Genomic DNA, 24,374 nt, shown 5'->3' with positions numbered 1-24,374 from the left:
ATGTGGAAGAATATATTATTTTCTAGTACACCAAGAAACATCAGGAGGCTTACAAACATATTTCTTATATCTATGTATTTATTGATTAAGATCACTATGTCAAAGATGATCGTGATTGAGTTATTAAATATTGCACTAATTTTTGTATCCATTACTTAGTACTGCATTTATGAGTTGAAATTTATATCCCCCCTCCCGAATAATAAAAGGGCATCTCAGGAAACAGTTTTATTTGTATATTACCCAGTACTACAATTTAACAATAGATCATTTCTTCCATCCAATGTAGCTAATTGCATACCCTGTTCACATCTCAGTAAAAACAGATGGAGAAAACTCATTTGGCAAACAGTATCTGAATTCAAAAGGAAAATCATGTCTCAAAGTTCTGTACCTGTTTCTTTAAAATCTTGTTTGTATTTTCAATGATTGCATTCTGTAACAAAAACTTTTAAATATCGTCGCGCGCACCACGAACCGTCCTCTCTGCGCACTTTGATGTGAAAATAACTTTTGCAGAAAACGCATTTAAAGAAAAGTTCTTTTAAAAACCAGCAACAAGTGCACCTACAAGGAGAGCAAATTATTTACCAGTGTCTTCATTAAAAAGTTCAGGTTCCAAAGTTTCATCCCGTATCTTTATATTTCATTGAAGTTAATTATTTACGCCACAGTGGGCAACGTAACAGAGAGGACGATTCGTGGTGCGTGCGACGATATGTGAAACGTGTGAACATTTTTTTCTTTCAAATACAATTATGGAATTCAAGCAAAATTGTCAAGAAACAGAACATTTTATTCTTAAGTTATTTTCTTAAAGAGCTTCTTCAAACTCCTTCAACTGTGTTTACTCACTGATGAAGAGGAAAGTTGCACCAGGTAAAAACATAATCTAAACAAAATAAATATATCACTTTTCTGGGATGCACTGTACATTAATACATACTTCATTTCACTTTTTTTTTCTAGTGCTTTGTGTTACAGCTGTTACATTGAGAGTTTGAGACCATACAATCTACCAATGTACCGGTAAAAGCAATTGAACTGTGCAAATAAACGTTATTGCAACTAAGTTTTTAGATAAAGGTAAAACAGAATAAATTGGAATTCCTAAAAAATTTAAGACCTCTCTAGTTATCCATTTAACTTTAAAATGTGTCACAAAATTTTGATCATCTAAGTTGCAAAACAAATCTATTTTTACATCAGAAAAAATACATTGTTCATAAACCATAAATATACAAACAAGTGCAAGTTTCTACAATTGACCAACATAAAGGCAAGGTTACATTATACACTCACTCCCATTGTCACTTGTAAATAGAAATGCATGGGTGATGAGAAATACAACTACATTGACATTGAGTATTGGCTTTGTTTAATAAGGTTTAAAAGACCATCTGTAAACAGCAGACAATGTTCTCTTTTTTGGGATGGAAAGATATTATTAATACTAGTAGTGTGTTTTAATTCACCATGCATAGGGATATCAGGAGGAATAGATTTTGTGAGCTTTAATTTGAAAAATTGTCAGAATTATTGTTCCTATACAGTATATCCCTCAACAGCAGACTCAATATTACCTTGAAGAATTTGTGCATCAATTATACACAAATATCAAGAAATTTCATAAATTTCTTATTCATGATTTCAGTAATACTATGATAATGTTGATGTATTAAAGGAATAAATACAATACAAAAATAGCACACATAAACTGCATACTTAGGCCTAATAGTAAAAGAAAAATCTTTCTTAGCCAAATTCAAAATGAATGACTTAAAAATGGTAGCAAAATTTCAACCTCTGAAAATAACGTAACACATTCCACCAAAAATTTAGAAATGGAGAATTTAAATACACGTAATTAAAAAAAAGCTTACTACAAAATACTTGCCTATCAAAATGGTATTATAAATATTACCATAATGTTGTGACCACAATGGGCATACATATTTCATAAACTGAAATAAACATCAAACACCAAATTGCAATTCTTAATAGAGATGCTTTTAAAATGACACACCAGAGATACCATCTAAATGGCATACACATAAATGACTACCATAACATAAATACACCAATGCTTCTTTAAGTTTCACAAGAACAGACTCTATTAATGATAGTATGAATAATTCAAGTGTTAAAACAGGAATGTTCAGAGGGTAACTGGTTCAAACAGCTAGTTGAAAAGATTTTCATTTCAAGGATAAATAAATAACTCCCTCCCCCCGTTACACAAATCTGAAATAAACTAAAAATTAATGGCAAATGATTGAGACAAATTAATAGATAATCAACTTTAGGATGAAGAACCACAAAAGGTTTCTCAATTATTTCAATCTCATTACATGTGCAAACTTAAAAATATCTTCTATTGAATTCAATGTTATTCGAACGTCGGAACTCCATACAAGTCATTAATGACTTTAATACCCACCCCTTTCTGAATAAATATGTCGTTTCTTTGAGAGAAATAAACATTAAAGCTCAACATGACTATGAGAATGTTTATTTTCATTCATTGCTACATTAACTTTCATACTATCTTCTGCACCTCCTGCTGGTTTCTCTTCTTTTTCATCTGTTCCTTCATTCATATCATCTTGGTAACTCCCAAGACCTCTACGGCCACCTGCTATATGTTGTTCATCTTCCATAAACTTGAGGAAATCATATGGAGGAACTAAAGGCTTCCACTCACGATTCATCAAGGCTACAAGACAAAAAGAAAGAGGTATTAACCAGTTATGTTTAGGACACTCTTCAGGAACTACTGCTGTGGGAATACATGTACCTAAAATATTTCCGTAAGAGCACACTCTTCAGATGGAACTATCATTAGAAGAAACCCAAGATATCTGTAGGAAGCTCTCATAAGTGTTCCTCTTCATTGAATTTTAAAGGCCAAGTCCACCTCAGAAAAATGTTGATTTGAATCAATAGAGAAAAATCAGACAAGCACAATGCTGAAAATTTCATCAAAATCGGATGTAAAATAAGAAAGTTATGACATTACAAAGTTTCGCTTATTTTTAACAAAATAGTTATACGAACGAGCCAGTTACATCCCAATGAGAGAGTCAATGATGTCACTCACCCACTATTCCTTTTGTTTTTTTATTGTTTGAATTATACAATTTTTTGAATTTTTACGAATTTGATGATTAGGACCTCCTTGCCTGAAGCACAAAATGTTAAAATAATGGAATTCCACGTGTTCAGGGAGGAATGAAACCTCATTTCACATGACAATGACGAGAAAATCAAAATATTTCACACTTCGTATAATAAAATACAAAGAAAATAGCGAGTAAGTGATGTCATCAGTTCCCTCATTTGCATACCGACCGAGATGTGCATATAACTGCTTTGTGAAATGAAGCAAAACTTTAAAACATCACTTTCTTATTTTACTTATTTAACATTTGATTTTGATGAAATTTTCAGTGTTATGCTTGCTGAATTTTTCTCTTTTTATTCAAATCAAGTTTTTGTTGGGGTGGACTTGTCCTTTAAAGAGGGAACCACTTAGGAACTATATTTGAATGGTCTTGAAAAATAATATCAAAATGGAATCCTCGAGATAGAGAAATTAAAGAAACTGATGCACTTGATTAATCCATCACTTCAAAGTTTGATTGATATGTGTATTCATTACAAATAAAAAATAAACAGAAACACGGCATGGCAATGGGTAATCTGAGGTCGAATGAGCCACAAATACTGAAATACTTCACATAAATAAGCTCCTACAAATGTAGGTATATGACACTAAAGGCATCCATAGAATCTTAGAAGGCAGATAATATGGCACTCAGGTTTGGAACTTGGATGATGGACCTCAGAAAACAATGAAAACTTGTTTAAAAATCATCCATCATCATTGAATAAACAACCATTGCAGAAATATTACCTCCTTATACGTACACTTGGGTAGAGCACACCTTGTAAAATATACAGATGCTATTTTGTTGAATAATGTCATGATAAACATCAACATGGACTTATGCAGAGTTAGAGTAGATGTGCATTTTATGAGCTACTACAATTCATGCTCCTTATCAATTATTAAAGATGGCATAATGAAATACAACTCACCTCTTGCCTCGGAACATTGCTTGGGGCTTTCAAGTGATACTTCTAGCCAGGCAGTGAGAGCGGTCTCAGAAGGAGCGTTTCCATGGGGACAGCGACACACTTCACCCAATGCATGATCTAAGATGGCTATGGTTGCTTGTTCAGGGGTTGGTAAGAAACCATACGTGGTCAGAGTTTGAGATCCTATAGATTCCTCATCAGTACTGTCAAGGGTGAACAGATTAAATTGAGTTAAACAACTATATAGACAAGTCAAACTCTCTCATACCATTTATGAATATATGTGACGGTGAATTGGAAAATGCAAATAACAACTACAACTGGAAAAAAAAGAAAAAATATTGAAATTTAGCATTTTCTTCACAAGGAAATTGCCATATAAATATAAAATTCCACAAAACAAATTCACGACAACCCATGGATTTAGTTAATACGTGGATTGTGGATCTCATCATGAAAGCCCCATTCTGATATGGGGTAATAAAGCTCAGTAACATTGTCTAGTATATGATGAAACATTACACTGCACTTGTGCAAATAAAGATACATTATACATTTCAAGTTTTTTTTTTTAATCTCCTATACATGGACATCATTGGATGGTATACTAAAAAGCAATGGTTAAGTTAGACCACCTTAATGGAATGCTAATTGCCAACTTTGCACATCAACACATTTGACTACTATGCAATGATATAATTCAAGAGCATTACAAATGCATCACCTCCTCCCCCTTGTCTGTCAAAAAAAAAATTAATGACTACTTGACTACTCATTCTAAAACTCTTGTTAACCAGGAGGATATGTTCTGACGTAGTACAGAACCAAGTACTACCATCATTAGAAACAACTGCAATATACTTACATATCCATCTGACACAAGGTGTACTGGTGACCATATTTTGTGTTTGCTATCTGCTTCATTGACTGTGCAGCAACCTCTGAGATTTCATTACCAGCATGGAAGAGGATGACAAAAGGCTTGTGTCTCGCTAGATAGATGGGCATGCTCGATGCTGTCAGTTCAGGCTAAAACCAAATACATTGAATATTATGAATACTTTCAATTATCTATGATAGTAACTTTTAAAGAAACTTTACAGTACAGTTCTAAAGTATAATGTGTCTGAATGCTCAAGATTCTAAAGATTCTAAACTAATATGACAATATATATCCTTTAATTACAGGAAAACAACAAAGTGGTCCTAATCACTTGATTACATGTGATTTAATTGTACTTTAAATTGTATATCAAATCTTCAAATTACAATTCATCATCTCTTAAATCTTATCCAACTTGGAATATTGCACTTTGATAAAAAAAAGAAGCTTGTCACTGATGCTGAATGAATATTTGGTAGAGGAACTTTTGTTTTAAATTTTCTTATTTAAATAAATTTCTGGTGCTGCAAAATTGTAAACTAGCCTAAAAACAGACATACTTAAGCTCTGATGAGTGCATGTTGAAAAGCCTGAGTATGTCTGTTTTTAAGGATATTTTACATTATCTATTGATATCTTAAATATATCACATAGAAATGTGAACTAAATATGCTCAATTTGAAAATGATATATGCAGAAGTGAATCCTAATCCGTAGACTCAATAAGTCTGATGAAAAATAATTATTTCTTCTTACAATAAAGCACTTTAGGAAAGGGGTAGAGGCTGGTGAAGAAATAACTCTAATGGTCTGTCTTTTAAGTTTGAATACTCACCAGTAAAGGGAGACTAGCTTGTTTTATAAAAGCCACAAGATCTTGAAATGTAGACCCCTCTATGAACTTCTGCTGGGGTTCCTCAGGGTCATTCCATTTCATGACAGTGATTGAAGGTTTTGCCTGGTCTGGGAAAGAGCTTTGCCTGGAAAAAAATGAACCAGTGCATCCTTGATAAAATGAAAGTATCTTAGTTCATTGCCATCAGGTCAAAGAAGTAAATTTCATATGCACTAACGACATTGAATAAATCAACTTGAGCTCTGAACTACTGAAATAGTTCATGGTTGCTGGTACCAAAAATGCAACATTTTTATCATGTAGTCTTATATCATATATCCAATAGAATGATAAATATTTGTCAACTCTATTCTTCACTACTTCCAAAGCGAATATGTTGCTATTAATGACTGCAGAATCCTAAAAGAGAGATTGCAACTTCTTGTTTTTGGAATCAGGGAGGATTTGTGACATCAAATTATTTACACGTACATGTAGCATTCATCAAGAGCATGGAGCATTTGACTTTTGTGGTCAGGGTCCTGGAAGCTTTTGAGTGCTAGATGCTTTCTGGAGCAATATGAGCCTTATTTTGCAGCAGTTGACATGTTAATAACATAATTATAATTACATTTGCAGGGCGCTTAATTTAGGTGTTTCTAAGGGCTCAGTTTTCTGCCTATCAACTATACCATGTATTAAAAACAAAATTTAAAGAAACAAACGAGACGCAATAAAGTTGTGCACCTCCATATAGACCTCCCCATAACTGATATCTAGACATTAAAACTGTGGGTCTTTAGCAAGGTCTTAAATTGATCAAGGGAGTTGGCATTGAAGAAATAAAGCATGTTAACATAAACATGACAGAAATTTGTGTTAAATAAGCATGTTTACATCATAAAAAAATGTTACAATGGAATCGGGAGGGTTGGTATCTCTATTCTAGCTAAACATTCTCATTTCCTGATATAGATCAAATAGCAACAAAAATTTACATCAACCTTCACAACATATTTTATTAAACTTGTTTTATCATCATCATCATCATCCTCATCAGTATATTGAAGAATGCAGAGCCTGTCGAGACTCCCATTAATTTCTTATGGAAGATCATGTGCCTACTTCGAGTACATATATCAGAACTTAATTACAGTACAGAAGTCTATAAAAGGAACCCCACTGTGCGATGTATCTTCTTAGAGGACAGTCCCACATTAACTTGATATTCTTATTAAAGAGGATGAGCTTATTCTTCCATGAGCAATCACATGTATAATCCAATAAAGGGTAAAACAGACATATGAGACATAATTACAATGTATTCAAAATACATCAAAATTAATTCACTAAACAAAAATGGTTGATCTAAAAAGGTAATAAAGAATACACTTTTCACTTTGTCCTACATTTCACAATTACTCATTTTTTTTTTAGGAAACTGAAATATAACTTACACTTCTTGAGCACAGTGTGAGGTGCACAATCCAAACAAATATTCTCCCCTAAGCTCTTCTGCTACTTGCTGAAAGATGGCCTTCTCTGTTATGATATAAGAGAGAGAGAGGTGTCAGAAATGCAATGTCAGCAGAAAACATAAAAATAGATTGACTGGAATGCTGGATTAATCAGTCTTAAAATCAAGCACCATTTTATATATATATTAGGCTTGAAAATATTCCAGCGCTGAGTTCATCTTTTGTGAAATCCAATGATATCTGAATTGAAGTAGGTAACAGCTGCCCTGCTTAAGTCAGGGAATTTATTCTGCATTATTGTAGAGCTCTTAGAGACCTATGATATATAAAGTGATAAGTGCTATACAAGCAAGTTTAATTATAATCACTTTTACGATACACTTCAGGAGAATGTGGACTAGAGAAACTGAAGACTTGATGTAGCAAATGTATATCAGTTGGTTACACTTCAGTTTATTGAGTAATAGCCAGGAAATGCATACACTGTGAGCATACGTCCAACAAAGAAGAAACTTTAAAGATGGAGACATAAAGCAGATAATTACCCTGTTTGAATCCATCTGGTATGACAGCCAACGTAAGGCTGGTCATGTGATCTTTGACCCATGGAGCTGGAAAGATGCCTTTTGTAGCTTTTCCAACCTCATCTAGATCTTTTAGATCCACTGGATTAGACAGCTTGTACCTGATATATAATTATTCAAATAGATTGTAATGGATTGTACCTGATTTCAGATTTTTTTTATATCAATTTATGTGAGTAGGGTCTTAACAAAATGCCACAGAAGCTGTACCCAGAAGTGTAGCTGCATGTCAAATCATGGTTCAGACAATTATTATTTTTGTTATGAATGACCCAGTTAGGTGGAGGCAAGTATAAATGATAAAGCAGACTGTATGATCTGCCCATTTCTACCAGAAACACATACCCCAGAACACTGGCAGCACTGATCTGATGTAATCATGCAATGTCCCATAGTACAAATACACCTAGTACAAATTGGGACTATTTATGGTGTAGGGTATCACTAAGCATAATGAACAGGTAGCAATTTTATATGGTCTTCAGATGCTATTATACTACCGCTACTTGTACTTCAATGGGGGTATTATGCATGCTATGTGTCTTTTATCCTCAAGAGTGAAAATCTTTGCATATTCCTATGAAGGTTTGGCTATCATAAGCATATAAATATCTGAAACATTATGTTAAAAATTGTTATAAATTACTCTGAACTCAAGTAAATGAATCATGTTGTAAGAGAAATAATGGAAATGCCTTGTATGTTGCAAAAATTCTGGTAAATTTCAACAATAACCATGGTACTCACAATAGGTAACTTTTCAAAACATTGCTCTCATCCAGAATCCCTCCATAGGTAGCTATATCAGATTGCTCCCTATACATCTTGACAGTGGGATAGACCGTCACATTGTTCTTATCACACACATCAGGCCAGTTGGAGCATTCCACTCTTCCAAGAGGGGGTTCTTGACTTTCAGTAGAGAAGAATGACATGATGCTCTCTGCTGCTGAATCAAATGAATCCAAGAATGCAAGAGATCTTGGATTCCCTGAATGAAGAAATAAATAAAAACAGTTGAATCATTTACTATACAAACATGAACAGTCTCTACATCATTCATCCAATAATAACTGATTGAAACATAATATAAATAAAAAAAAAATACGTACTAATAAACCTTTTCTTTCATTCATATTACTAGAAAATAAACTTCACTGGGGTAAAAAAAATCATACTTCCTAATGGTTTTTTTTTGTAATGATTAGATAATGCATCAAATAGCAATGAGTCAAAACCTCAATTATTTATTTAAAAAAATCTATTCCATCAAATAGTCTTATGGCAGCCATGTATTTTTTTCAATTTTGAACATTTTACCATTTTGAGATATGAGACTTTGTCACCCCTACATTATGATTTCTCATTGCAGCTTTCAATGCAGCAAGGACAGTTATCATCTCTATGGTCAATGAGGATTTCAAGAAAAGTGCTCAAAACTTGTGTTTGTATCCACTAGAAAGTAGCACTATCCACAACAATGAACCTAAAATGAACCTGATGATAGCGTCACAATCAAAATGTGTTTAGCTTTTAACATTGTTTAGAATTTAACATTGCATTTGAAATATTAAACTGTTTAGCTTTTATTAAAACATTGTGTTTGGAGTTCTAATTCATTTCATTATTTCCATCAACTTTGCTAAAAAGTGAACAGTACGATCAGAAAATTGTTCTTGTTGAAGCTAGAATCAGCAACCCGATTCATATTCTCAACACCAACACTGAACTTAAAATCGCTCAATGACATAAATAAGATGGGATACTTACATTCCATTGTGAAGAGAACACTGGTTAGATGAGATTGACCAGTAAACTTGGGAAAGGTCTTATCAGTCAGAGCAGGGGTGATGTATTTCTTACGTTCAAACGCAAGACGCGAATGACTAGTAGCTTCTTGGACAAGATCGTCCTGACGCTCCTGATCTGCAAACATTCATAATATAGCATATTCCATTTTTGAAAACTGCACTTAATACATCAGAAAAACAGTGTTTTCAGATATTTAATTACACTGGTCATCTGATAAAATATATCATGTTCAAATCAAATACTGTGGATGATTCATGAACAAAATATCTGAATACAGCAACTTCATTTTACTGTACATGCAAATTTACAAAAAAAAAAAAACTTAGGGCACAGTTGTTCATTTCAATGAAGAAATACTTATATACCATCAGTAGCTGGATATCCTTGGTACATGTAACTATACTATGTCTTCAAATTAGCACTTAACAAAGGTTCAAGTTTCTCTTGTCATGTAATAATAATTTGTCATTTAGAAGCAAGGACTAATAGACACATATTCTCTTCCTTTGTAAACTGATCATAATCGGCGTGGGTGAATGAACTGGCAAACATAGTCTTTTAATTCGTTGAACACAGAATAAGTTCGGCACAATAGACATATCGTCGGCCTTATGCCAAAAGGGCCTTAACTGCTTTTGGCCATTCCGAGATAATGGCGTTTAAAGGTTTTGGCCTCTCTAATAATTAAAAGTTTGTGGTCGTTTTTTTGCTTTTGAAGCCAATTTCGATAAACGTGTTAAGTTATTAAGTTTTACATGAAATGTGTTAAATTTATTATAAAATATTCAGAACCCCTAAAATCGGGTTAAGGCCCTTTTGGCATAAGGCCGACGATATTTTCACCTACCCTATCCCTAGTTATCTCAGGTACAGGCTTAAATGTATGCTGAGATTCATTCTCAAATTATGTTCCCAATTTTCCTTGATTGAGAATGACTTAAATGATTTGTGTCCTATTAAAGACTAATGTATATCAAATAAGTCAGAATAAAACTCACAACAAAAGTCAAAACAATATTTAGAATACCATCTGCATTACCCTTGTTATTAAAGTCAACTACAGTCCGACCTCTATTATCCAGCCTCCCCTTATCCGGATCTTTCTATTATCCGGACGCACACTTGCCGAGATTTTTTATTTATGTTTTATTTTATCAATTCAATCTAACGTTAGTATACGTGAGTAAATGAGATTGCAATCTAAACTCAATCCTATACGCAAACTCCCTTTGATTCCATATATTTTCCAATATAGTATACCTAAAACAACATTATTTTTCATGAAAATATCTCACCCCAATCACCGAAAGAACTTAGGCAGGATAATTTTCCAAGAAATTGGGGCGCAGTGCAAACATTTCATCACGTTCTATTTTTGTTTCCTGGGAAAAACAACACATGTCTCACTAGCTAACGCTAGGCCTCAAAACGGACAGCGCCATCTATCATGTTTAAGCCTACAGTCAGTGTAACAATGGCTGACATTGCGAAGCTGCGATAGCCGCCGCGATGATCTAATTGAAAAACTTAGATTCAGCGAGTCATTCACTCTCTTTCTTTCGAGGTATGCTCAATTTATACCTCAATCACTTGAGCAGGTAAATTATCCAACAGTTTTGGCCACCAATCAATTTTATTTCCGTAAAAATAGTATAATTTGCACTGACACTGCAGTGAATACTGTCTGTGTATGCCCACTAAATAGATTACGTGAGCTACTATCGAGGATGCAGCTGCGTGTATTATATATTGGGTCTCCCAGATCTGGATAAATCCCTTATCTGGATTGGTGATGGTCCCAACGTGTCCAGATAAGAGAGGTCGGACTGTACTTCCATTCAGGTGATTCTTACCAGGAATGTAATCTTCAACATAGTGCGTTCCAACGTCTTTCTCATCATCACTCTCATCTTGATTTGGGTACAGATAACTGAAGACATGCTGGATGTTTGCCTTGAGAAATGCTTTCAGTCCAGATGCATCATTGACACCTCCACCATTAATGACCTAAAATAACACAATATTAATCAAAGTTGTATATCATTGTGCATATTTTGTGGTATTTTCTTCTAATTAACAACTCATAATATTACTGTAAATCACTTTGATCTTAAGGATGTGACTGTCCCTGCAAGTTCCCTCATCCTCTTGATTGTATATTTTGTCACATATCAATGACTTCAATCACCTATTATATTTGTTTTTTTTTCTAAATTTTGCTTGTACTTTATGTTATTTTATTGATACACTGAATGAAAGTACATTAAAACTGTACAATAAGGCCATATTGTCCCATTTATTTTTCTCTTCCTCTTTTTTTTGTCACTACCATTATCACCATTAAATTAAACGATGTCCTTCTCTTAATTCAACAGAAATGAAATCTAAATCACACCTTTAAATAATCACACTTATTATTGTACTCAATGAATAAGCTTGTCTGTTACATTTATATATTATAGGTTTTTGTATTCATTTTTGTTGTTTAATCTAATTTAAAAATATTTTGCTGATTTTGTTGATTTTTGAATCTTTGTTTCTTGCAACAGAAAGTTGATTGGAAAATCTTCGGTAATGAATTTTAATCAGGGAGTAGCCATGATAGGCCAATGGTTTTTGGCTACTCCCTCATATCCTATTCCTCACGGTATGCAAATTTTGTTGAAATTTCACAATTGTCATTGCTGTTTTACTTTATTATTATTTCATTGGTTCCATCTCTATGTACTGTATCTTATTTGTTTTTTAGAGATGAGGTCTGATCATGAGGATGTAAATGAATTTGAAACATCATAATCACATTGTTATTATCATTACCATTATCATTGTGATAATCACAGTACATACCATTGCTAATATGAATAGAGTTCTAAAAATATGCCATCTAGAAATCGTTGACAAATCACAATTATACAAAATTACGATACTTTTAATCAAAACAAATCCACACACCTTATCATGACTTTGAAGCACAAAGCATGCTGGGATACATTCTCCTTCCAAATCCGCAAGCAAATTACTGTCTGTTACATCAGCCCTTTTGAAATAAAATTAGAAATGAGTACCTTCTGTCATGTCAGGAACGAAAAATGTATATTTCTTAATAATATAAAATCCTCACTTGTATTTCACATAGATACTGAAATGAATTACGGTTTCAAAGTAAATTATGAGAGTATTCCATAGTGCACAACATGTCCAATCTATTATATTATTATCACATCAAATATAGGGGAGCTACCGACAGACATGTAACAATTGTATGATAATATGCAGTTGCTGTGCAAGCACCCTATGCCACTTCCAATGTTGAATCTTTTGGTACCGGTACCAAGTTTAATATTCAAATACAATAAAATAGTAATAAAAATAGAAATCCATCTCATTAAATTCAATACTGAAACGTAGCAAAAATGTTAACATGTGGTCTGTCTGTGTAAAATTTATCATCGGACCGTTTGTGGCTAATATTAAAAAAAAGGGGGGAAGGGGGTTCCATAGAAAATTGATCTGAAAAAGCCAAGTTAGAATAGAGTGAAAACTGAAATGCTATGATGGACTTCCACCAAACCTACTTTAATTTTTTTCTTATATTTTTCTTCTTTATCAAACAAACTTTCAATTCACGAACTAACAAGAACTTACCTATTAACAACAGTAAATCCTAGGTTTCCCAGGTACTCATCTTTCACATCTAAGATGAGAGATAAAGCTCGTTCATGATTGGTTGAATCAGTTATAGCATAGAGAGAAGGTACACCATGTTCCTTGTACATATTTGATTGCCCTCCCTCAGGGACGTCATTCTGAAAAGAATACATTGGTTAATATAAAGACTTGTGTAACAAATTAATGCAGAATGCATAAAAAAAATGATTAATTCAAGTAATTTCATTTCACATTAGAAGTGTCTGTAAAATGGTGACAAGACAGTTGCTCCTGCGACAATTGCTCCAGGCTTAATTTTGTCTAAAGGTTGCAATAGGGGTTTATGTTAGGTTTAGGGTAGGGTAGAGTGTTAAACCAAGGGTTGAAGTTGGTCATTCGAGTAGTATGTGGAATTTAATAGTGAAGAGTAATTGTCGCTGGAGCAAATGTAATGGAACCATGTGAAATACCTCAAAGAACTAGAATTACTATAATAATGGCTGATACAGAATAAATGAAAACAAGGCACATGTTATCAACCCAGTATGATATAGAAATAAGAAATCAATGCAAATCTGATGTTATATTTGCAGAGGAAGAACAAAGTGAAGACGTACAGTAAAAATAATTTCTGTTAAAGAACTTTGGGTCCATTTTAAAAACAAATATACAAACCAATGCCATTCACCAAAGTAATTTATCTACTTTACTGCTCACGAACCAGAGCAAGAAAGAGCTAACAAGTTTAAAGGCACCTTATTAAAAGTGTATGCTGCATCTCATCACAGATAATGTCGGACAGACAGTAAATAAAAGTAAAAAGTCAGTTACCCAAATTAAAAGAAATATGAAACTTTAAAATAAATGCTTGCTTGCTTTAAGTATTGTGTTATACAGTGTACCTAAAAATGAACAAAAAAACATACCAAGTCAGGTAGTATTAGATTTAGCATAAGGATAGAGAGACTTTCTAGTGTGACTGGTCCATGATACTTGATCCACATACAATCCTGATGTGACTGTGCATTGCTGCATTGGCTTATGCCAACAACTGAGTCTGGTAACTGATCCAAATTAGGTTTACTGCAAACAGGTCCAAAATAACAATGATTAAACAAGTGATAAGTATGATCATAAAGCTACTCAAATGAGACTGGTGTAATGAAATTCCAGGGGGGCGTTTCATGAAAGGACTTGTCAGACGTTTTATCCGACAAGTCCCAATTTATCCGACAGTCTCTCAGCCAATCAAAATCATGGAAAGATGTCAGATCTGACAACTTGTCGGATGAAAATATTGATGAAACGCTCCCCCGGTCAAATTTGTTATCATGTCCTGCCGCTATTAAATCCACCATACCAAGTGAGTATTGTAGAAATTCACAATTTTCATGTCCAATTCCAACGGAATAAATGCTATTGCTATAAATTCATATGAAAAACTTTTCAAGCCAACAAGAGTTTCACCTTTGTCATTGCATCATAGAGCAGTGAAATCGATCAGATGCTTTTACTCAAGCATGATAAATAAACAGAAAAACTTAGTGTTCTAAAGGTTTCATACATCTGTGTTAAAGAAATTCTGAACCTTTGCTTCACTCTATAATTTTTGATATCCAAGGTAGTATTTTTGCAAAGGAAAAGCCTTTTCGTACAACAAGCGCAGATGAAGATCATTGGCTGTAAACCTGAATAGTGCTTTTATAACACTAAGATGAACATGATTATTCATATTATTTCAAAATATGCCTGTTATCTTACTTAAAGTATAACAAATTACCAATTAATCAAGCAATTGAAAAAAGAAAGGTCATTTGCAAACAGTTCCTTTAAAATAATTAAGAAATGGCTTATTTGAGGGTGGCTTGGCACATTATCAAATATAGCCCAATTCCATATATCAATGACAAAAAAAATTTACACCCTAAAAAAACCCCATTTGCTCCTCATATTCTAAATTAAAGATAGAGATGGACATGATAAAATTATGACTCAGGGAAAACAACCAAATATTTTTCAAGCCATTAAAGAATTATCAGATTTTAAGGAAGTCTTTCATGCCCAGTTGCAGCACCTTTATTCCCAATGCACCCAAAAATAAACAAAGCCTCAAAAATGTTGTGTACATGTAGGTTTAATCTCTTACACCAGTAAATGAAATGCTTCACAAAATACAAACACAAAAACATGAAATTCTTTCTTACTTTTCTTGTTCTTCTTCCAAAAGATATCTATTAGTCGTTAGAATGAACTCATATTTGTGTCTGTGAGCAAAGGCCACCTCCATGAATGCTCGATCAGCTGAAATATCAAAATAAAAAAATAACAACAGCTAAACATCAAACAGGTGATACAGGCTCATACTACCTATTTAATGTTTTTTCTAACCAAGTAAATTTTTGACAAAGTGACATAAGAGAAGCTCTCCATCACTAACTATCTTCAAATCTAAATAAAAACCTGCCTCTATAGTTAGAAAGTGCATCTGAATATAATAATATTAGAGCTTCACTTACAAATTTATTTTAGTAAATACAGAACCGTCTCTCAAAATAATTGATTAATCAGATTACAGCATTCATAAATACTAGGACTCACAAAGTGATATATTATGCATAGCTCCAAAATGATATTTTTTTATTTCCTCTATGATCATTAGCCATCCTTAACCATTGACTTATCATATGATGTATTGTAATTTTTCTACATTGATACTCTAAAAGCAGTATTATATCTTTTTGAGGTACAGGTACACTTCAAGAGTCACAACATAAAGCTAAATATATAAAGTACAAGTTTTGATTTATAATCAATGTGATTTAAATACCTGCAGTTCCAACAGCTGGGACATAACCCATGATAATGTCCTTCTTTCCCTTATATCTATCTTGCTTCTCAAGAAGACTAGATGGTTCTCCAATGATGGGCACATCAATCAGGAGAACAAGGCTGTGTTAAAAGGATTATCAAAGCGTTTCATAGATATCGACTTTTTTTTATAAATTTCAAATGAAATTTCATCATCTTGTACAATAGACAAACATAAACTTTAACAAGTGGAATGCCTCTGGCCGTCTCACCTGCATCACGCGATTCAACATAGCAGCAGTGCTGACTTTGAAAACTACTATAACTCGCACAAGATGTTCAGTGATACTTGGTTACTCTTATTTCCACGTTTTATGAACTAGACCAATGCACTTTAAAGAGATAGGATGGTAATTCAACAAATACCCCCAATGTGGCCAAAGGTCATTGACCTCACATGACCTTTGACCTTGATCATGTGACCTGAAACTTGCACAGGATGTTCAGTGATACTTGATTACTCTTATGTCCAAGTTTCAAAAGTCAGATCAAGAAACTTGGGAAGTTATGATGGTAATTCAACAGATACCCCCATTATGGCCAAAGTTCATTGACCTTTGACCTTGGTCATGTGACCTAAAATGCGCACAGGATGTTCAGTGATACTTGATTACTCTTATGTCCAAGATTTATGAACTAGACCAACATACTTTTAAAGTTAGGATGGTAATTAAACAAATACCCCCAATTCGGCCAAAGTTCATTGACCCTAAATGACCTTTGACCTTGATCATGTGACCTGAAAGTTGCACAGGATGTTCAGATCCAAAAACTTTTAAAGTTTTGATTGCAGTTCAACAGACACCCCTAAATCGGCCAAAGTTCATTGACCCTAAATGACCTTTGACCTTGTGACGTGAAACTCATGCAGGATGTTTGGTGATACTTGATTAACCTTATGTCCAAGTTTAATGAACTAGGTCCATATATTTTCTAAGTTATGATGACATTTCATAAACTTAACCTCAGGTTAAGATTTTGATGTTGATTCCCCTAACATGGTCTAAGTTCATTGACCCTAAAATAAAATGACCTTTGACCTTGGTCATGTGACATGAAACTCTAATAGGATGTTCAGTAATACTTGATTAACCTTATGGCCAAGTTTCATGAACTAGGTCCATATACTTTCTATGTTATGATGTCATTTCAAAAACTTAACCTCAGGTTAAGATTTGATGTTGACACCGCCGCCGCTGTCGGAAAAGCGGCGCCTATAGTCTCACTCTGCTATGCAGGTGAGACAATAAAAATAAAGAAATTTAGCTTAGTCTTCAACTGTAAATTAAATAGAAAATACAAAGATAAGATATTCCAGCCATTTGTAAATTCAAGTGTAACTTCAAAAATAAAATTACACCTGCCTCTTGAACATATCCAAATGCTTCTAATTTAATAATTACTTTCAGTACTTACTGGAGAATATTAGAAACAATAGAATCGACATCGAAGAGAGTATCATAGGCCAAGGTGATGAGGAAATTTCCATGTCTGGAAACAATAAAAAAACACAAACATATGACTGAATATATTCATTGTGACTTGCATTATAACAGCTAGAATGAGACAGCTGTATTTTCAGTAAAAGTACAAATGACTAAAACAACTTGCATTACCTGTTTCCTAAGATGGTCATGATACAACAGATCTTATATCACCCAAAAAACATGTACTTAGCAGACATACCCAAAAATCAAATTTATGCATTTGTGTACTGTATCTATTCATGTCACAAAGGACTGACAAGTGTGACAACAAATCCTGATTTAACTATAAACCTGTAGAATCTATGACAAATCCTAAAAGATCTATCAAACAAAGTGATATATTAGTGACTAGAATAATTCATCATTATTCATTTGTTCAATACCAACATGATATTCAATTTAAAAAATATACAGTCAGATCAATCATTCCACTTTCTGCATTCTGGTGTTTATTTTATCAACTTTTTTAAAAACATTTTTAAAAGCTTTTCGAAGCATCTCCTAATCTCGATTCAAATCCATTCAAGTTGCTTCATGTTTATAGCCCATTTGGAAATGAATGGCATGACACAGAACAGATGAAATATCTTTTAATTTCAAAAATTAACACATATGTTAGCATGCATTTTCAACTTCTGCACTTTTTTCTTGGTGGAATTCAAATGTAGGATATTTTTTTGTCCATATTTCATACTCTGTAATTATATCTGCGGGTAGTCCCATATGTTTTCACTCAATCATTACAGAGGATCACAATGAAATTCCATCCAGATCTAATGGTACAAGATACCAGCATAAAAGAAGTCTGCTGCACAGATATATTAATCTTACACCTCATTCCTCAATTCATCATTGCAGTTCAGGAGAGGTTTCACAAAGATTAAGTGTGACTTAAAATCAATAATAAATTCAAGTTTTTATTATTATTTTTCAGATAATTTTAAGGGTACATGTCCAATATCATATGCACACTTAAGCATGACTTTAAGTCCTACTTAACTCTTTGTGAAACGGCTCCCAGATTTCCTTTTTGTTGATATTCTTATCCAGTCTCAAAATGATTGGAACACATACAATAGAAACTTCAAAAAAGATAGATGATATTCTTATACATTATAAAAATTATAAAAACACATACAATGGAAATTTCAGAAAAGATATTTGATACAGCATAAAAATGATCGGAACACGTACAATAAAAATTTTAGAAAAGATATTTGATATTCTTATAAAGCATAAAAATGATTGGAACGTGTACAATACAAATAGATAGTGGAAAGATATTCTTATCCAATCTCAAAACGATTGGAACTTGTAAAATAGAGATTTCAGAAAAGATAGTTGATGGAATGGAGCATGATTGAAAGAGGAATAGCCCAGTTTCTTGACATGATTTTAATTTCCTTTATAAATTAACATTTTCTTTATAAATTTGATGTTTTATGTTGAGAAGATAAACAATGAATCACTAGTCAATAACCTTGTAATTGTACAATGCATCATGAAATTTAATATGTATAGATAATTTTGATGCGAACCTTGATTTCGATATGGTGGTTGAGCAAAGTCACCATATGGTAGTTACCATTAACAGCAATGGTTTTTTTCATACAGTATGACCATTTCCATTGATAATGTAATTCCTTATTCAAAGTTCTCAAATCTAATATTCTATTTAGAAAAGAACAATGAATATGTTAAAAGATCATGACTGAGACATGATAGTTTCAAATAATTGTAGTTTAAATGAATTGGATTGTGTACCTGAAAATGTATAGGTTCTCTGTAGCATCTGATCGAAGACAATAATCAGGTTCAGGATCTGACAAACAGTTCACCTGATGAATTGGAGATAAACAAAGAGAATTAACCTTGTTGGGTAAAGTAAAACCCAATGTATAAAACTTTAGGCATATACATGCTTAGACCTATGGAGAAAAAATGGTATGCAGTAGAAAAAAAACATCAACCCATTCATGCTCTTAGCACAGTACAAATTATATTTTATCAATACAATGCCCTCTTACAACTTTCACTTCCTGCTAGGCCAATGCCTTTCAAATTTGCTTTCCTGTTTAGATGTAGTTTTATTCAATTTGTTGATCTTTTGTAGGGAACAAATATCAGTTGAAGGGAAATTTTGTTGTTGTTGTATGTGGGCTATTCTTTTGACTATTTTCATTCTGAAATACACTTTATATTGAATTCCAATTACCTGAATTTTACATATAAATACATACATGGATGAACAAAGTTTATTTTGGTGACACTCCTATGTTGGCTTCAAATATGTTTGTAACATAACAATTATGACAGTTTAAACAGGGAATTCCCTGGTTTAAAGGGATGGTCCGGGCTGAAAATATTTATATCTTAATACATAAAGTAGAATTCACTGAGCAATATGCCGAAAATTTCATCAAAATCGGATAACAAATAATAAAGTTATTGAAGTTTAAAGTTTAGCAATATTTTGTAAAAACAGTGGTCATGAATATTCATTAGGTGGGCTGATGATGTCACATCTCCACTTTCCGTTTTCTTATGTTATTACATAAAATCATATTTTCTTTCATTATTTCATACTTGTGTGAATAATATGTCTCCCTTACAATGAAATAAGTTGCAGCAATAAATATCTAATGCACCAAATCAGATGTCAATCTAATTTTTCTAGTTCTTGGGGGAAAAATTTGAATAAACCTAATTTCATATAATAAAATACAAAAGAACAAGTGGAGATGTGACATCATCAGCCCACCTAATGAATATTTATGGCGACTGTTTTCACAAAATGTTGCAAAACTTTAAAATTCAATAACTTTGATAATTTTTAACGATTTTGATGGAATTTTGGCATTTTGCTTAGTGAATTCTACTCTATTTATTTAATTATAAATACTTTCAGCCCGGACCATCCCTTTAATGAAGTAATTCACTTTCTTAATGAACATCTAATAATATACGTAAACCCAATCAGCTGAATGTTGTACTATTTTGCACTAACCGTTCCAAGGAAGACTCCATAGTCCTCTAGGTAATCACCAGCCTCACTAAAATGACTTTGAAAGCTTTCAGAGTACGGTGGCGTAGCTAAAATAGATGGAAATTAAGAAGAACAGGAAATATGTTTGAAGGTGGTCACTGACTGAATCAACATAAATGTGTAAGATAAAAGAAACTTATACATAAAATTACCCTTTCTTTTGAATTTAGAACAGTCATACATGTAGATTACACTTTGATACATGTATCTACACAATCTTACAACATGGATTAATTATCCCCAATGAGCAACCTGCCAATGAGGTCTAATATTCCCAACACTTTGGTGGAAGAGTGCCCTGAAGACAGAAATAACCATCTGTTCTGGAGAATCTTTTATGTAACTACAGCTAGAAACAGTCTGAGGGGAAAGCTTTTGTCTAGTATTAGATGGGTTGTACATTAGTTTGCCCAGTGTTTTGTAAACATTGACTTAGCAAAGCCCAGAGCAAAGTATTTTAAATGGAATAGCAATTTCGGCTCCACCGGGTACATGTGACACTTCACTTTTGATAAGTGAAAATATTATGTTGAATCAATTATATTACCAGACACACCTGCTAACTAGTGCTAAACAGTTCATAAAATATTACTCGCATAACTCTTAAGAATTTCCCCCTAGAACCTCTATGGATGTTTCAACTTCTTGTTATTTTCATTTCCAAATAAAACTAAACCAATATTTTCACAAAATTCATTAAAAAGTTAGTAAGCATAACATCATCTGATGTACATTGTAGCCAATGGGATTGTGACTGTCTAATGGTTCACTAACAGAGGTAATCATTTTATCAATGAATACACACAAATAATCATTATATAACACATTTATAAAAATAACTTTCATGCATCTAAACACAAGGTAATGTGTACCAATTATTCATTTTGACCCGTTTACTCAACAGATAATACAGAGGGGATTTTCATTTAAAACAAACTATCATACCAATGTCATGACAGCTATTTCAAAATTTGGAGTGCCATTCTTTTTCCAAGAAAGCAGATCTATTCTAGATCTATTTGAAGCATTCTTGGAAAAATGATGAAAAGGCTAGAATAGAATTAGATTGATATGAAGGTTTAACTTTCATTCAAAAGCTGCAAGACTAGATTTAGTCTACTTTGAATAAAATTCCTTCCATAGATGTATGGTATGGGGCCCTAAAGCTATGCACAACTCATCGCACAGTACTTGTAGTTTTTAATGACAAATGCGCACTCTGTGTGTGGAACTGTGACTGCAGAGTGACGAATGATCCCTATTCAATATTCCTTCAGAGGCTGCAGTAAATTTCTAAATGCAGAGAAAATTAACCCATAACTGTTTGGAATTTTTGGATTTAGATTATATTCGCTTTTAAAGATAAATTCCAGTTTTGGTAACGATCTCAAAATGACTTTTTACAGAATCTAATATAATGACCACCCAGGTGTCTGTTTGTATGAATAAAAAATATGTGCCAAAGGGTTCTGGGAGAAACTGTGTAATTGCTGAGAAATAAGCAAAATAAGCGCGGATTCGGTCACTTCCGTCTGGTCTTTATTCCAGCAATAATAATACACTGTCCCACGTGTTCCTATCTGTGTTGGTGATCTTCAGTGTGAACGTTTTTCAGCATAGATTTCAAGATTTCACAAAGTTCAGTTTATGTAATTGTACCAGATCTTCATCCTCGATGATATACTGACAATTAAGCCTGGTTTTACAGACTTTCTCATGAAATCAGTGTTTAATGCAACTACTGGAATTTCTCTTTAATTTAATAGGCCTATTATCCTATATAGGCCTAATGATATGAACATATTTTAGAAATTGAGGCACAGGAAATACTAATTTTTTGCATGATAAATCGAGTGTGTATTTAGGACCCCTTCTACATCGGGCGGTGAAATCAAGAGGTGTTCGGAAAACCAAAGGGGTTTTCGTGAGTTTTGTGATATTTTCTTCTTGGTTAATGTTCTTTAGAATGTTTTAAATGAATTAGGCCTAGTGAAAGATCATTTGTTCAAAAATAAAAATTGGCATAGTTTTTATTGTTTGCAAACAAACTGAATAGCTTTAGGTCCCCCCATGATACAGCATATTTTTACTGATTACACATATGGTTGAATTTGCCACAAAGTTCTGCACAACACAGCTACGGCCATAGCCTTGGCGAAGCTCGCGGCAGAGCTCGGGTCGTTACAGTGGCCTGGAGATTCCATTCTCTACACCGGTTACTTACTTCTTATGAATGAAATGGCGACAATCTCTTTCGATTTCTTGACATCGTTGAACGCCTGAGAACTAACAGGATTGTAGAACTCACTAGAAGTGGAAATAGCAAATATAGATAAAAATGAGAAAAACAGGAAAGCTGAGCTGCCAGCCATCGTTCTATCACGACATTCGACAAGAACAGAGAGATGAAGATGGAGGAAGAGACCGGCCGAGCGAGCGCTAGGCGAGCTATAGCGGTAGGGAGCTAGCTAGGGCGCGATGAAGCCTAGCGCAGCTTATCAGAGACAAAAGGGGGAAGTACCATATGGTGGGAAATGTGCACTATGTGGGCGTGGCTATTATTATTGTTTACGATAAAATTATACATCTTCACAATTCCTGGTACACTAATTTAATCGCGTTGATTCTGGATATCACTGTCAAGAATGATGAAGGCATATAAATAGGCCTGCACTGTCTAAAATCACAAGAAAACGGTCATTGAGGGGACAATCCAGCTTTTGCATGTAAGAGGAGGGGGAGCTAGGGGGGGGGGGGTAAAATCACTTTTTAAAAATCCACATCTCCCCGAGGCCCCCTATTGGCCGGTCGAATTAAGAGCTGAATGTTTTTTTTTTTTTTGGGGGGGGGGGTAGTTCTTAAGACCGTAGTTCGAAAAAAAATAGATACATCTTACAAGTTTAAATACATATAGGCCTGTTATTGCAAGAGTAAAGCACTAGCGAGTGAATTTTTTAAAGATAAATTACTATCATGTATCCATGGACCTATATAACCTGATTATGGATCTCCAATAAGCCTAATCAGCTTTAATTATATGTAGACCTGAAAAGCGACATTTATATTATTTTTCTAAATATAAATTTATATTTAAACAACTAGCCCGATTAGAAATTTTGTTTATTTATATCGATCTGGAAATCCTGAAAATTTAAGGACTCTTTGTAAGAATTCATTAAGAGGAAACCATCTCATTTGTACTCAAATAAGCCTAATGTGATCGAAACTGCGTGCTTAACATGCTTAATATTCAGACCTATAAACGAAATATTTCAAGGCCTTTTTGCAATGATGAACAGGGTGCGTATGTTACTAAACACAACAGTGAACATGGTTAATGGTGGTTGAAGCGAAGAGCCATAATATCTCCGTTATTAGATATGCATAGATAGCGAGCGAGAAGAATGTGAATTTTTATCATCCTTTTTTTCTCCACTCTTGCTGTACAGGGATTTTTTTAATATTGTAGTCTATGTCTATCCTCCTGATGACTATCCAATTCAGGATTGTAAAAATATTGTAGATCTGCTCTAAATGCTAATTTTCGCTTTATAATTATTACAATTCCCTCGAACCCGAAAATAATGATATATTTTTTAGGGGGTGGCATTAAACAGATTGAGTATACTTTT

At 33.4% G+C, this 24,374-nt stretch overlaps 1 protein-coding gene across 1 annotated transcript; it reads right to left on the bottom strand.

The window, feature by feature from the left end:
- Window positions 1–751: 751 nt before the first annotated feature.
- Window positions 752–23,214, bottom strand: LOC121419212 (thioredoxin domain-containing protein 16-like). The gene is made up of 18 exons (XM_041613569.1): window positions 22,967–23,214; window positions 20,704–20,789; window positions 19,461–19,534; window positions 17,626–17,700; window positions 16,169–16,290; window positions 15,546–15,642; window positions 14,268–14,424; window positions 13,339–13,499; window positions 12,646–12,730; window positions 11,547–11,700; window positions 9,652–9,807; window positions 8,629–8,872; window positions 7,843–7,982; window positions 7,277–7,361; window positions 5,820–5,964; window positions 4,967–5,130; window positions 4,102–4,304; window positions 752–2,716 (listed from the first exon to the last, which is right to left on the bottom strand). Exons 1-18 carry the CDS (start codon window positions 23,112–23,114, stop codon window positions 2,484–2,486), a joined length of 2,529 nt encoding a protein of 842 aa, XP_041469503.1. The 5' UTR covers window positions 23,115–23,214; the 3' UTR covers window positions 752–2,483.
- Between the last annotated feature and the right edge of the window lie 1,160 nt (window positions 23,215–24,374).

The sequence above is a fragment of the Lytechinus variegatus genome, chromosome 7 (assembly GCF_018143015.1).
Source record: "Lytechinus variegatus isolate NC3 chromosome 7, Lvar_3.0, whole genome shotgun sequence".
In the NCBI taxonomy this organism is placed as follows: Eukaryota; Metazoa; Echinodermata; class Echinoidea; order Temnopleuroida; family Toxopneustidae; genus Lytechinus; species Lytechinus variegatus.
The sequence above is the reverse complement of the archived record's forward strand: the minus strand, read 5'-3'. Positions and strand labels throughout refer to the sequence as shown.

What these genes read in the sequence shown, in the direction of transcription:
- LOC121419212 (XM_041613569.1), bottom strand. Translation starts at nt 23,114, where the DNA reads ATGGCTGGCAGCTCAGCTTTCCTGTTTTTCTCATTTTTATCTATATTT. An exon ending in GGATTTACTGTTGTTAATAG is followed by an intron (nt 12,731 to 13,338) that starts GTAAGTTCTTGT and finishes TTATTTCAAAAG; the next exon opens with GGCTGATGTAACAGACAGTA. An exon ending in TGTTCTCTTCACAATGGAAT is followed by an intron (nt 8,873 to 9,651) that starts GTAAGTATCCCA and finishes TTCTTCATTCAG; the next exon opens with GGAATCCAAGATCTCTTGCA.